The following is a 14131-nucleotide window of genomic DNA, read 5'->3' as shown; positions in this document are numbered from 1 at the left end:
AGTTAGCAGCCAAAGCCTCCTTTGAAAGCTACCTCTGAAAGACTTTCAAACACCCAGAAGCCAAGCATGCCTACACGAGGACATGGGCTGGGAAGCAGACTCAGCAAGTCCTGAAGAGCAAGCCAGGAGGCAGCATTTCTCCATCTGACTCTGTCCAGTTCCTGCCTTGAGCTCCTACCCCAACTTCCCGTGGTGACAAAACATTACCTGGATGTGTAAGCTGAAGTCAGCCCATTTCCTCCCCAGTTGCTTTTGGCTTGGTCTTTATCACAGCAGTAGAAATAAAAGCAGGACAAGTTGTTTCCTGGTATTAGAACATATTACAGGACAATAGACATGCTAATGCACCCGTGTTTGTTCAAAAACCACAGAGGGAGGCACACCTGCTGGATGCTAGTGTCATTCCAACAACCTGGGATGTTGTACTGGCTGGTTTTGTGTCAACCTGACACGAGCTGCAGTTATCACAGAGAAAGGAGCCTCCCTTGAGGAAATGCCTCCATGAGATCCAGCTGTAAGGCATTTTCTCAACTAGTGATCAAGGGGGGAGGGCCCAGCCCATTGTGGGTGGTGCCATCCCTGGGCTGGTAGACCTGGGTTCTATAAGAAAGCAAGCTGAGCAAATCAAGGGGAGCAAGTCAGTAAGTAACATCCCTCCATGGCCTCTGCATCAGCTCCTGCTTCCTGACCTGCTTGAGTTCCAGTCCTGACTTTCTTTGGTGATGAACAGCAATGTGGAAGTGTAAGCTGAATAAATCCTTTCCTTCCAACTTGCTTCTTGGTCATGATGTTTGTGCAGGAATAGAAACCCTAAGACCGATGTGCCAGAGAGCAAAGTGTAAGCTCCGGGTTGGTGACTTGGAGCACACAGTCCAGGAGAGGAAGTCTTGTCTTAACCCCCCTCCTCTCTCTCCCCCTCCCCTCCCCTCTCTTTATGTGCACGGACACTCTCGGACTCCAGCAGCTTTGAGTAAGTCATTCCTCATGAGCCTTGGACGTTTTGTATGTTGTTATGATTACCATTTGATAAAGTTTGGGGGGCTTGTTTTTGTTTTTGGCTAGGACTTGGATTTTGCCAATTTCACTAGGCTGGCTGAGCAGCCAACGAGCCCTAGGCACACGCCCATCTCGATCCTCTGGCCTGGGATTACAGGCACTTACTGCCACATCCAACTTTTCTCCTCTATGCCGGCTCTTAAAATCAAACTCTCGCCCCCATGTTAAGCACCTCACCACCTTCACACCCCTCCCCAGTCAGAGTCAGATCTCCAATGGGAGACAGAGTGGGTCAGAACGTGAGCGTGCCGCGGCTCTGAAGGAGGACATGAGGGGGAGGGGGGCAGAGGGTGTCTCAGATTCCTGGAGAGAGAGAAATGTCCAGGTTGAGGGTGATGACCCAAGGAGGAAGGTCCTGAATGCTGGGGTGACGCACTCAGATTGTACACTTGGCATTTTGGAACAGAGAGGGCTGGGGAGGCAGTGCAGACACGCCCATGAGTATTTACATGTATGAGTAAACCTGAGAGTGAGCCTGTGTCCAGCTGAACATGAAGCAGTGTCTGCAACATCATTCACAGACTGTTCCCAGGAGCAGTGACTCTCTGTTTCCACAGCCGCTGCCTCAGCCCGTGCTGTCTGTCCTCTGCTTCAGTTTGGAATGATGGTTATGTAGAAAAAATTGGCAGCAATCCTGTCAGAAGACGAGACGGCAGCGTGATTTCTGGCTCCTGTTAGAAGAGAGAACTCACTGGTTTACCCTTTACCAGACTCACTGTTGGAGGGTCTGGCTCTGGGAACGGAGAACAGCCCCATGTCACAGGATGCACTCACAGCAGAGACCAAATGTTAGGAGGTCCCTTGGAATGTGGTTGACTCGCACGCAAGTCCAGAGTCCGGCACACCAACTTCACCACACTGGGCTTGATATGCAGCGCCCTGTCCCCCATGTCCGGTCTATAAAGCGGGACAGCTGTGATCACTGACAGAGAGTCACCATGGGGGCCGGGAAGACCATGAACAGTACTGGGTCTAAGCATAAATTTGGTATTACAGCATCTTAAACCAAATTTGCTGTTCTGGATGAATCTTTACATTTTTAAACTATGAAACTTTCTCTCTCTCTCTCTCTCTCTCTCTCTCTCTCTCTCTCTCTCTCTCTGTGTGTGTGTGTGTGTGTGTGTGTGTGTGTGTGTGTGTGTGTTATGAGGTGTGGGTGGATATGAATGTGGGTGTTTTGAGGGGGTACCCACATTGTGTGTAGGTGCCTGAGGAGGCCAGAAAGAGGGCCTGGCCTCTCTTGGAGCTGGAGTTATAGGTGGTTGTGAGCAGTCAGACCTGGATCCAGGGAACTGAACTCAAGCCCTCTACAAAAGTAGAAAGTGCCCTTAAACTGTGTGTCATCTCTTCAGCCACCTTAATAGTTTTCTTTAAATTTTACAGAGGACATGCATAGCACAGTCCCATCTCCCTGAAGCCATCTTATTTTTGCCTAATGCCTTCAGTTTATCAAATCACACTTACACAAGTGCTTAGCATAAAGAAGGTCCTTTGAGATTTCTCTCTCTCTCCCTCCTCTCTCTCTCTCTCTCTCTCTCTCTCTCTCTCTCTCTCTCTCTCGTGTGTGTGTGTGTGTGTGTGTGTGTGTGTGTGTGCATGCAGATGTGTGCAACCTGTGAAAAGCAGAGGACAGATTTCCAGAGTTGATTCTCTCCTTCCACAGTGGGATTCTGGGGTTCCAATTCAAAAAGTCCCCATGAAATGTGGTCTTCTGCCCTAAGGGAGATTCAGGCACTTGACAATACAAGTTCGGTAATGAATATCCAGCAACCTGTGCGCCGCCTCCACTGGGAGCAGCCTGGAGTTGGAGCCTTTGCTGTCTAAAGGAAACTGCAGCCTTGGTCATTAAGATAGAATGAGAGGAAGTGAACTTGTAACACCGAGCCAAAACCATCACTTCAAAGGTCACGACATGTCACACTCCACTTAATCTGCAGAGGATTCCAGCGAGGTAACCGACACTCATCTTCTGTGCACCCACGAGACAACACAGTACAGAAAAGTTCAGGCATTGAGGGAAGCCACAGAACTGTTAAGAACAAAGATTTCCTAAATAGGTGTTCAAAGTTCAACACCGAGCTAGCTTGGCCTCCAGACAGTTAAGAGAGCCAGAGAGGAGAAAGAGGGAGGGGGAGGCAGAGACAGGGGGGAGAGAGAACAGAGAGAGACAGAGACAGGGGGTGGGGGAGGCGTGAGGGGGGATTGAAAGGGAGGGAGACAGAGGGAGGGGGAGAGGGAGAAGAAAATCTGTTTCCTCAGCCTGTTTTGTAACTCTTCAATGTTAACCCGAGGAAACCAAGTGTCCTGGTTTTGTTACTTTGATAAAATATCCTGACAAAAAAATCAATGTAGGGAACTAAAGAGCCAAAGCTCCCAGTTCCAAGTTACAGCCTATCACGGGGGGGGGGGGGGGGGGGGGGGGGGGGGGGGGGGTGGTGTCAAGGCAGGTATTTAAAATATGGCACACCCACCCCCAAGACAAGAGGGAAAAGAGCTCTGGAGTGTCCCTGGCTTGCTAGTTCCTGCTCAGCTTAGGTTCTCCAACCGCCTACAGTTAGGATCTCTTGGCTATGGAGTGAAGCCATTTACAGTGGGCTGGGACTTCCTGTACCAGTGAACTTAATTATGATAATCACCCACAGGCCCACCCACAACCAGTGTGGATGCTCCCTCACTGGGACTCTCTTCCCTGATTCTAGGTTGTGTCAGGTCAACGATGACAGCTAACCACCACAAAAGGCCATCACTCTGGGGCAGAGACCATTACAACACAGTTTTCTCTCTATTCTTCCCTCCTCTTCCCTTCCCTCCCCTTTCCTCCCATCCCCTCCCTTCCTCTTCTCTCCTCTTGTCAGTCCCCTTCTCTCTCCTCCTTCCTTCTCCTCCTTCCTCCTCCTCCTTTCTCCCTCTTCCTCCTTCTTTCCCCTCTAAGGAGAAAACTGAGTTACATCCACAGCCTTCTTTTTACTTTTTATTGTAGACTGGGTCTCACTGAATTATGCAGAAGACCTTAAAGTCAGTCTGTAGCTCAGACATGACTTGAACTTGGATCCTCCACCTGGAATCTCTTGGGAGGATCTGCCAGCATCCGCCTTCACCAAACGGCATCTCGAAAACTCTAGAACACACAACAAGCTCTTCAGGGAAGAGAAAGAGGCAAACAGGGAAGCTATTCAGCCTTGGGAAACATAATCATTCTAGATACTTCTAGCTACACCAAAGCCTGACATTTGATCTCCCTGCAGAGGGCCCGCTTACCTATTACCTCACAGGAGTCTCTTTCTGGCTCTGATCCTTCAACAAGGATTTTCAGCGCACAGTTTTAAAAACAGCTCCTCAGGGGAACTATAAAAGAAATAATGTTTCTGATAGAAAAATCACTGTATCAACAAGAAACACATGAAAAATAAAAATACTGACTTCCTGTCCCTCAGAAGCCTCGGAGATGTCTTTCCTTTCTTATGCATACAGTCTGCTCTGTTTGCATGATTGAACGCAATTGCATTGTTTCATAGTACTTATTTTTAATAATATGGAGGCTGGAGAGATGAACCTGTTCCGTGTATATACTGCTCTTCTCAAGGACCTAGGGTCAGTTCCCAACACCCATGTTAACCCCCTATAACTCCGGCTCCTTGGCTTTGACAGGTTCTTGCTCCCAGATCAATGTACACATGAGTATTTTTAAAATAAGAAAAGTAAAATACTTTAAGGTGTATTCTCCCCCGCTTCCCATGATTTAAAACTTAGGAAGGTAGAAAGGCTGGTTATAGTGGCTCATCCCAGCAGCTCGGAGGCTGGAGCACGAGGGTCGTGAGTTCTAGGCTAGTCTAGTGCACAAAGACTCCATCTTAAAGAACCAGGGCTGGGGATCTGGCCCAGTGGCAGAGCGCCTGCTATCAGTTTAAAGTATTGACTATTTGCAAACGCAGATTTTGTTTTTTAAATAACTCCTTGTCTGCTCCATAGATGGAAACAGCTAGACATAGCTTCACTATGGGCCTTCCTGAATGATGTATGTCAAGAAACCTTGGCTTTTGTGTGGAGAATATGTCCACCTCAACAAGCACACTATCTTGCTTTCCCACCAACATCTCTCCTGCATCTGAAGAGCTGGGTGCGAACCACAAGAGCAACTCCACCACTCCCCGTATGGAAGCATCATCTCCCAAACAGGCAAAATGTCCTGGGGTTGAGCTTTTTTACTGTTTTTCAAACTCACAGAGAGACTTCACCTCACCCCACACCCACCCAGTCATCACAGAAACAACAAGGATTGTTGGTGAGGATGTGGGGAGAAACGAACCCTCCTGCTCTCTGGTGGGAATGTGCAGCCCCTATAGAACAGTATGGAACCCCAAACACTGACACACTGACATTAGAAATACCGTAGGAGCCAGTTAGAAAGTTACATTGCAAAGATACAAGCACATCCACGTTTACTGCTGCGCTAACTCAAGAAGTTCCCACCACCTCCTCTCAACCCCACTCTAGTCTGCTCCTTCCTTCTCTCTCTCTCTCTCTCTCTCTCTCTCTCTCTCTCTCTCTCTCTCTCTCATTCTCTCTCTCCCCCTGCCCCCGCCCCACCTTCACTCCTCACAATAACCGCCCTTTCCTTCCATTCCTCTCTGTTCTGAAACAGTCCTTGCAAAACACCAAATCCATTGTCCTGTGCCTTGAATCAACTTCCGGTTTCACAAATAATGTAGTACAAAAAACCATTTGCCTAATTAGAATAACAAAATACTTAAAGACAAGGGCACATGGATCCCTCTTTCTATCATTTACCCCCCTGCTCTTGGACCATCTGGTACTCTCTGCCTCTTCCTATGCATGTGAGAAGGCTAGGCTGATTCCATGACAGACTTCAAATTGGCAAAAAAGACCAGGCCTAAGAACTGGGCAAGTCCAAGCAATCCCGAGCAAGTCAATTACTAATAGAAAAAAACAAAACAAAACAAAGAGGCTCCAGTCTTCATGCCCCACAATGGTTCCAGAACGCCTAGAGATAGAGTAAGATAAAGCTCATCTTCCCCAGAACTCCAATGTTCTTTAAGACGAGCCAGTGGGCTCACTTGGTTGTCCCTCTGTTTTGGTAATGGGGGACCCCAGCGTGCTGGACTTCTGCAAAATAAAACACTCTTTGTGTTTACGTACTACCTGAATCCCGGGAATCATTGTTCTGTGAATCACAGACCCTTACAGAAGGAGCCGTGTGTTGCTTGTTTGCCTTGGATGTGCGTCAGGGTCTAATTTTTTTTTTTTTTTTTTAACTGTTTCCCGGGCCTTCTCAGCACAGATAAGCTGGGCTCACTTCCCTGAAACCCTTTGGAAGGACATTTATTTCTCCTTCACTTTAACAAACAGTGAAGCGCAGGAGAACTCCTTACCGAGTCTCCTCTGTAGGGGCCGCTCCTTTCTCTCAGGCCAAACACTGAGAACTGCACTACATTTCCCCATCAGAGAGAACAGGCGCTGACACCCCGCCCTTCCCCCCACAGACGCAGTAGCATAAATGTCCCCGCCCAGCTCATTTGCATCCCTCTCCTCTAGAGCAGCACTGGACAGCAGGGTTCCTGATCTGTTTTCTTGCCTCTGTGGCATTTCCACTCTCCATCTTCCCTAAATCCTTCTGCCACTGTTCTTTTCTCCGTCTGCCCTGAGCCACGGTCGCTGTCCGGGACTCGGAACTTCTTCCTCTGCCTGAGTGTATAGACTCTCCTGGCTGGAACATCCATAACCTCAGGGAGCTTGACAGAAACTTTAAGGAACCAAGTAATCCCAGTACCTGAGAGGTAGAGGCTGGAAGTTAGAGGCCAGCCAGGACCACACAAGAGCCTGTTTCAAAACAACGATGAAAAATTGATAATAAATAAAAACCCCAGGGCATCATCATGAGCTTCTGTCCCTTCAGCACCAAGTAGGATTACAAACAAACCTCCAATTGTTATGGCTTTCTTAGGATTCAGGAATCTATGCCTAACATATATATATATATATATAAAGATTTATTTACTTTGTTTATATGAGCATACTGTAGCTGTCTTCAGACACACTAGAAGAGGGCATCAGAATCCATTACAGATGGTTGTGAGCCACTATGTGGTTGCTGGAATTTGAACTCAGGACCTCTGGAAGAGCAGAGAGTGCTCTTAACCGCTGAGCCATCTACCCAGCCCCATATGCCTGATATTCTTAAGAGTTTCTCTTTTTTTCCCCCATAAGAGCTGCAAATCTAAATTTGAATGTGAAAGTTCATGTTTCCTTAAGAGCTGAAAACAAATTTAAAAGAAAATTTAATCCTGCACGATTAATTAAGCATGCTTGTACTCTGCGGCCAAGAAGTTAGAGGTAGCTTCTCAGACAAACTCACTTTCTTCCTGAAGCCTTCCTCTTCTGAACTGTGCCCTGTCAATCAGAAACCCACCTTCTGATTCTGCTGGATGGGTTGCTCCAGAATGCAGTTCAGCACAGCCATGCATCCTCACAGCCCTCCCTGAATTGTACTCATCACAGAGCATCTTAACTGGCTTCCTTATGTGCTTATGGGCCACTCCTCCATTCTAGAACATCCTCGCCGTTGCTACTGTGACAGGAGGGGTGGAGGAGGAGAAAGAGGAAGATGGTTCAGATCAAGGTGAACTAGATTGGTTTTATCTTAGCTAGGTGGGCAGTTTATATCTTTATAAATTGGCAGTGAATTTATTGTTTGGATATATTGTGGATTGAGAATTTAATGTATAAATCTATTTGATAAGTTATTGTTGAGTCATGTTTTTACCGGGCTGTGGAGGACAGTGTGTGAAAGCAATGGCTGAGAAGCAGCTGGAGCGTGCTGTTCCAGCTCTGTTGCCTGCTTAAGGTGAGGTCACGCGGGCCTGTGGAATGAGATGTGTGTGTACTGGCTTGGTAATTGACCCCTACAGGACCGTGTGGGACCCAGTGCCCAGCTCCACACTGGAGCAGCTCCCTCGGAGTGAGACCACGGGACTGGTAGCAACAGATCTTTTTATATTTACTGCAACAGAGGAAGGTGAAGAAGGAAGAGGAAAAGGGTGGGAAAGAAACAGTGAGGAGGGAGAAAATGAAGGAAAAGGAAGAAGGAAGAGAGGGAAGGAAGAGTTGGAAGAGGAGGGGAGGTACCCAAGTCCTCCCCTGACTAGTCCCTCCTCTTGCCCCCAAAGCCAAGGTGCCAATCTCGAACTCCTTTATTCAGTATTTGATTGACTGCGAATTATAAATTTTATCCATGTTTACCAAATCAGATATTAGCAAAATGGAGATATCAGGTTTCCTGAAAGAGCACGGTGTCTTCTGACTCAGCTATAATCAAGAGGTTTGGGGGGAGGGCACTTTTCAGTCTTCTGTGTTCTAGATGTTGCCCAACCCACTCAGCTTTGAGCAACTTGAAGGGGATTACAAGTCCTGAGGCACAGACTACAGTTTAGGAGACCTGAACGCTAAGCCCCGCCCCCAGCTCGTTCCTCATCTCCATCCTTTCTCCGTGTGCTCATCACAGCGGGCTGACAAAGATGCTGCTTCTGACCTGAGTACAAGCTCCATGCCACCTCCGCTGCCACCGCCGCCTCTGCCAGGGCTGTTTGAGTCTCTTCAGAGTGGACTTGCTCCATTCTGAGAGGGCTTTCCTGGGGTTTCGGTAGGTCTCTCATGGGGCACTAATGAAGTTCTGTCCTGCACTGCTTGCATTCTCAGAAAGCCCACATGCATCCCCCCTCAAGGGTTATCCTTGATACACATGCGATATAAATAATCATTATTTTACACTGTGGTGATTAACTAAGAATAAAATCTGCTACAATGAACAATTACGTTTATTGGAAGTAGGTTGCTGGAGAGATGGTTTGCAATTAAGAGAATTCTTGTTGTTCTTGCAGAAGACGAGTCCAGTTCCTAGCACTCACAGCAAGCAGCTCATAATCGTTTGTAGCTTTAGTTCTAGGATCTGGTCTCCTTTTCTGGACTCCTCTAGCACCAGCAGCATGTGATACACACACACACACACACACACACACACACAATAAAGGTGGTTGTTTTTTGTTTTTGTTTTTTGGATTTTTATGTTTTTGTTTTGTTTTTTACAAAACTAAGTTAAAAATAAATTTTACCTGATTTATATTAAGGCTTTTCAAAGTGGTAAAGTCTACTAGACACCTAGCCATATTCTGTCTTCCCTTCTTCCTTCGTCAGAGAGTAACAGTTGTCATGTGGAAGAGATTTAAAACTACACATCAATCAAAACCTCCTTTACAAATAAGAGTGCCATTTAAAAGCCCTCTAGCCAATGAGATGCCAGATGTGATTGGAATGGAGCTTCCCAAACATTCTCTTAAAAGTGAAGGTGGTTCTTGTGTAGATGGCTGCAAGCCTGTAGACTAGACATTTCCCCCTTCCTGTGACATGGTACATAAAGAAATGGCCTCAAAGTCTGGCCTTACACTGTCATCTGCCTCCAGAGAACAAAGATCAGTCTTCCCTAAGTTGCTTTCTACTATACACAGGTGAACCATGTACTGTTCAAAGCTACTTTGAATAAACGAAGAAGAAAAACAGGAGGAGTGGGGGGTGGGGAAAGAGGAGGAGAGGAAGGAAGGAGAAGGGAATGAAGAGGAAGAGAAGAAGAATTCGGACAATAAGGGAAGGAAGGGAGGGAGAGGAGGAGGGGGGAGGAGAAACGAGAAGAGGGGGAAGGAGAACAAAGAGATGGGGAAGGAGGGAGAGGAAGGAGGGGATGAAGGGAGGAAGAGGGAGAGGAAGGAAAAAGAAGGGAGGAGGAGGGAAGAGAAGGAGAAGGGCAGATCTTTTCTTCCTGGTTACTTTAGCCCAGTAAACCAGCACAAGAGGAAGGAGGTGCTAATTAAGAGATAGCTGTAAATTATTTTATTCATAGCATCTCAAAATTCTTCAGGCATGCTTTTCTGTCTTTTAGCTCAAATAAACTCCAACATGAAAATTATCTGCTGTGCATTTAAAAACACCTACACAGAGGTCGGAATCATTTGCCAAATTTAAGCCCCAAGTTTCATTTCCATTTTGGCTGAGAGCAAAAACGTTCCTTTTAGAGGCTGGGAGCCTCTCAGTTTCCCACATTAAATGGCACAACTCAAGTGTCTCCTCATTAACATTCTAGGTTTTCCTGTAATCTCCTCCACTCCATATATTGATGATAACTGTGAGAATCACAAACTTTATAATAACCCTGCTGTTTCTGGGGATGTAGCCCTTCCAGTAGCTGTGGCTATGTATTATCTGAGTAATTGCTTCAATCCCTCACGAGTGTTTGAGCTGAGGGCCAGCCTGACCTCAGGGCACGGCTGAAGATGATTCATAGTCAAAGTGAGAGTTTCACCACTAAATGTGGCTGTGTTTGCTGAAGCTGTTTTCTCTCTACCAGATTATTCAAATACCATCTGGCTGAAGTCAAGTTGTCTCAGAACCCACAGAATCTCTACCACAGTCTCTGTTGGACCCCTGAATACCCAACCATGTTGTAATCTCCTTCAGAGACTATACAATGATTGCAGACTGGCAGCCTAGCCTCTCCTGCCTTCTGTCCTCTTGGGACCCTGATGCCTCCTTATAACCACCGTGTGAGCCTTATCTTCCTACCACCATTGCTAAGCTAGAACTCAGACTAGAGCTCATTTCCCCAAGTGTCTTGTTTCCCTTCTTTTCCTTTTGGCACCTCCAGATAAATCCTCAGCACATGTCTTTCCCGATCTAACACAGCCCCACTGTGTCTTTGGGGACTTCATTACATCACCCAAGAATGTACCCTTAGAAACAAAACTGCAAAACCTGGAACACCAGGAGACAATTAAAGAACTTTTCAATAGCGAGACCATAAGCAGTAGAGTCTTCTCCTTAACTGGCAGCAACTTTCACAGACTCAGCACCGCTCCTGAGGCAGTTCTGCAAACAAGCTAAGAAGAATACCCTTTCCTGACCGCCCAGGCCAGCGCCATGTGAAGGCCACCTTTAAGACAGAGCCAGTCCTGAATGAACAGTGTGCAGCGCATGCCATCAGGCTTTGGCTGTCCCTGGGGAAAGATAAAGGAAGATGTGTCCAGCAGGGGTCTTCCTTCCTGTCTCTTTCTTTCTTTCTTTCTTTCTTTCTTTCTTTTCTCTCTCTCTCATTTTTTCTTTTCTCTTTCCTCTCTTTTCCTTTTTCTTTCTTCCTCCCTCTCTCCTCTGTCTTTTCTTCTCTCTTTTCCTCTCTCCTCTCTCGTTCTCTGCTCTTTCTTCCCGTTGCAGAGCTGCAGATGGATCAAACATGTCCAATCACCTGCTCCACCTGAGCCACACCCTGGACTTTACTATTACAGCTGTTACTATTGTGACACAAAATTGAGTTTACTTTGTAGCCCAGGCAAATCTTGAACTTGCATTCCTCCTGCCTCATTTCCTAGAGTAGGAGGGATTAACCAACCCCGCTTGAGTTTTCCTTCAACCAGTAAATTCTTAGCTGTTCGTGATGACTACACACTCTTAATTCCAGTACTTAGAAAACTGGGGCAGGAGAATTGCCACAAGTTTGAGGCTATCTTAGACTACATAGTGAGACTTTGTCTCTAAGTAAATATGTAAGGAAATCTTATCAAGGGCCTCTCCCAGCAAACTCTGCATGGGGCCTCAATGCTGGGGTGGGTGGGGTTCTGGCTGGTTACTGGTAATAATGTACCCAGAACCCAAGTTCAACACATTAGCCGCTAGAGCAGTGTTCTCAACCTTCTACAGTTCAAGGTGGTCAAGTTAAGGTGACCAACACCCCCCCCAAACACACACCATAAAAGCATTTCGTTGCTACTTCATAGCTGCAATATTGCTACCATTATGAATCACAACGTAAAATGTCTGATATGCAGGAAAGGTGGGGGTCGCGACCCTCAGGTTGAGAACCACTGTACTGAACACGTTGTCACTGAAAGTGATTGTATAGTCGCAGAAGGTGAGAAATGTAGTTTCTTCAACTGTATAGCCTCTCTTTTCCGTGTTGGTTGGAGTTTTTATGCCGGATTGGACAGGCAAAGGATGTTCGTATCAGTCTAGAGTCTCTGCAGAGCGCTGGGATCGACAGTCGGATTCCAGCTGATTCCAGCTGACATTCCTGGATTCCTTCGGGTCACTCACTCAGTGCGCTTTCTCCAAACCTTTGTCTTGTAGGATTAAAGAAAAGAGCATGTTTTCTCCCCCACCCCACCCCACCCTCTCTCCTCTTCTCTCTCTCTCTCACCCCCATCCCTCCCCTCCCCCTCTGATCCCTTCCCATCTATCAAATCCAACAGTTCCAGTATGAAAGAGGAAAAACAACAACTGATTTTATTGATTGTCACCCACTCCCCCCAAAAAGCAGGACTGACTTTTTAGTTCCGCGTTTCCGTTCCCGTCATGCACCACAGTCCCTGTGCACCAGGCTTCCCGTGCTAGCACGGTCCTCGCCCCGACCAGCTGCCCTCATCTCCCCAGCAGAGGGCAACTGCGCTCCAGCTTCTGGATGGAGAATGCTTACACAATCATTTCAGGGGGCGGGGTGTGTGTGCCCGCGCGCGCGCGCGCGCTTCCAGTGATAGGTTTTGTGTGTTGAATGGCTATGCAGGATGCCAGATAATTCAGGCTATCTGAAGGGCGATCCGTGGGAGCTTGGCGAGCAAGGCTCTGGCATTCCAGGACGGCGACTCTGCAGACAGTGTTCTGCGGCACTCTTTATTAAGAAGGGAGTGTCAAATCAAGCTAAAGACAACCAGGCAGCACTTGCGGCCTCAGAGACAAACACAAATGCTTTTTCTTGGGACCAGACTGGGGCTGGAGGGCAGGCCTGTCAGCAGCTGGACAACTCATTCATTTGTGCCAGGCCACAGCATGGATACACCAGAGGATACACCAGAGACTAAGGCATGCTGCAATTTCCATGAGCTCCTCTCCAAAGACCCACATTAATCCATCTCCCTTCTCCTTCATCATCTCCCCCAACAAGACCCTCAGCACAAGGATATGAAGACAGATACCTGGGGAGGTGGGGAGGGGGAGGAAGAGAAGAAGGAAGAATATGTAGATGACACACATATAGGCAGGTGGCACGGAGCTGATTGTGTTGTAACTAAAAAGAAAATTAAAAGCGAATCAAGGATATATCTGACGTCCTTAAGACATATCCAGAAGGGCTGGGAACTTGGTTGCTAAAGCCAGACTCACATTTAATCTTATCACCTAGTAGACTGAGAGACTGCCGTGAGTTCAAACCCAGCCTGAGCTATAGAGTGTGGTTCTGTCTCAGGAAAAAAAGAGAAGAAAAATAATAACATAAATTTTAATATCCATAAAAACAGCGCTGGCTGAAGAAACAAGCCCAAAGCCCTGGATCCCATCCCAATGCCCTTAGAAAATAAAGTTTCTAAGACCTGCCTGCTCTCGAGAACTAAGGCTCAGTTCCCACAATCTACTCTGTGAGTAAGAACTGTCTATAATCCCAGTTCCAAAGGATCCGATACCCTCTTCTGGCCACCACAGGCCCTAGGAACACCTATGGTGCGCACACATATATGCAAGCAAAAATAGTCACACGCATAAAACTAAAAGAATGTTTACTAAAGATGTAGTAAGATAGTGCCAGGCACAGCTGGACATGGGGCGCATCCCTTTTGGCTGCAAGCAGTTGGCTTGGGTGGGTCTCCTCTCTGAGCCTGTCCCTGCAGGCTTCACCCTGATGTCCCCTCATTTTTAAATCCCCGTCATCTAGGCAGGACTAATGTGTGGCCAGGAGTCGGGCCAGCACTTTAGCTTCTTTTTGCAGAAATCCTCCAAGTTCTACAGGACCACCAGGAACGGCTAAGTCCACGTGAACCTTAACGAAGATACTGAGAGCCTTCCCACACAATTCCTGGATGTGTGTCCGAGATAAGTAGAGTGTTGTGACAGTGAAGCACTGCAAAACAGAGCTGAGTGACTGAGTGTGCCTGTGCGGGTGTGCACACGTGCGTGTGCATGTGCTGTGTATGTGTTTATGCATGGTAGTTTGAATGGTTGGTCCGAGGGGAGTGACACTATAAGGAGGCGTGTC

General features: G+C 47.2%; 1 protein-coding gene across 1 annotated transcript in view; it reads right to left on the bottom strand.

Moving 5' to 3' along the window:
- Positions 1-1946, bottom strand: part of LOC308427403 (zinc finger protein 217-like) — a gene marked incomplete at its 5' end in the record, with an annotated part of 8042 nt that extends 6096 nt beyond the window's left edge. Inside the window, one exon of the mRNA XM_080925535.1 lies at positions 1880-1946. Within this exon, the coding sequence (XP_080781661.1) occupies positions 1880-1946 (67 nt within the window). The remainder of the gene's footprint in view (positions 1-1879) is intronic.
- Between the last annotated feature and the right edge of the window lie 12185 nt (positions 1947-14131).

The sequence above is a fragment of the Micromys minutus genome (assembly GCF_963924665.1).
Source record: "Micromys minutus genome assembly, chromosome: 11".
Classification (NCBI taxonomy): domain Eukaryota; kingdom Metazoa; phylum Chordata; class Mammalia; order Rodentia; family Muridae; genus Micromys; species Micromys minutus.
Note: the sequence above shows the minus strand (reverse complement) of the source record. Positions and strands in the feature narration are given on the sequence as shown.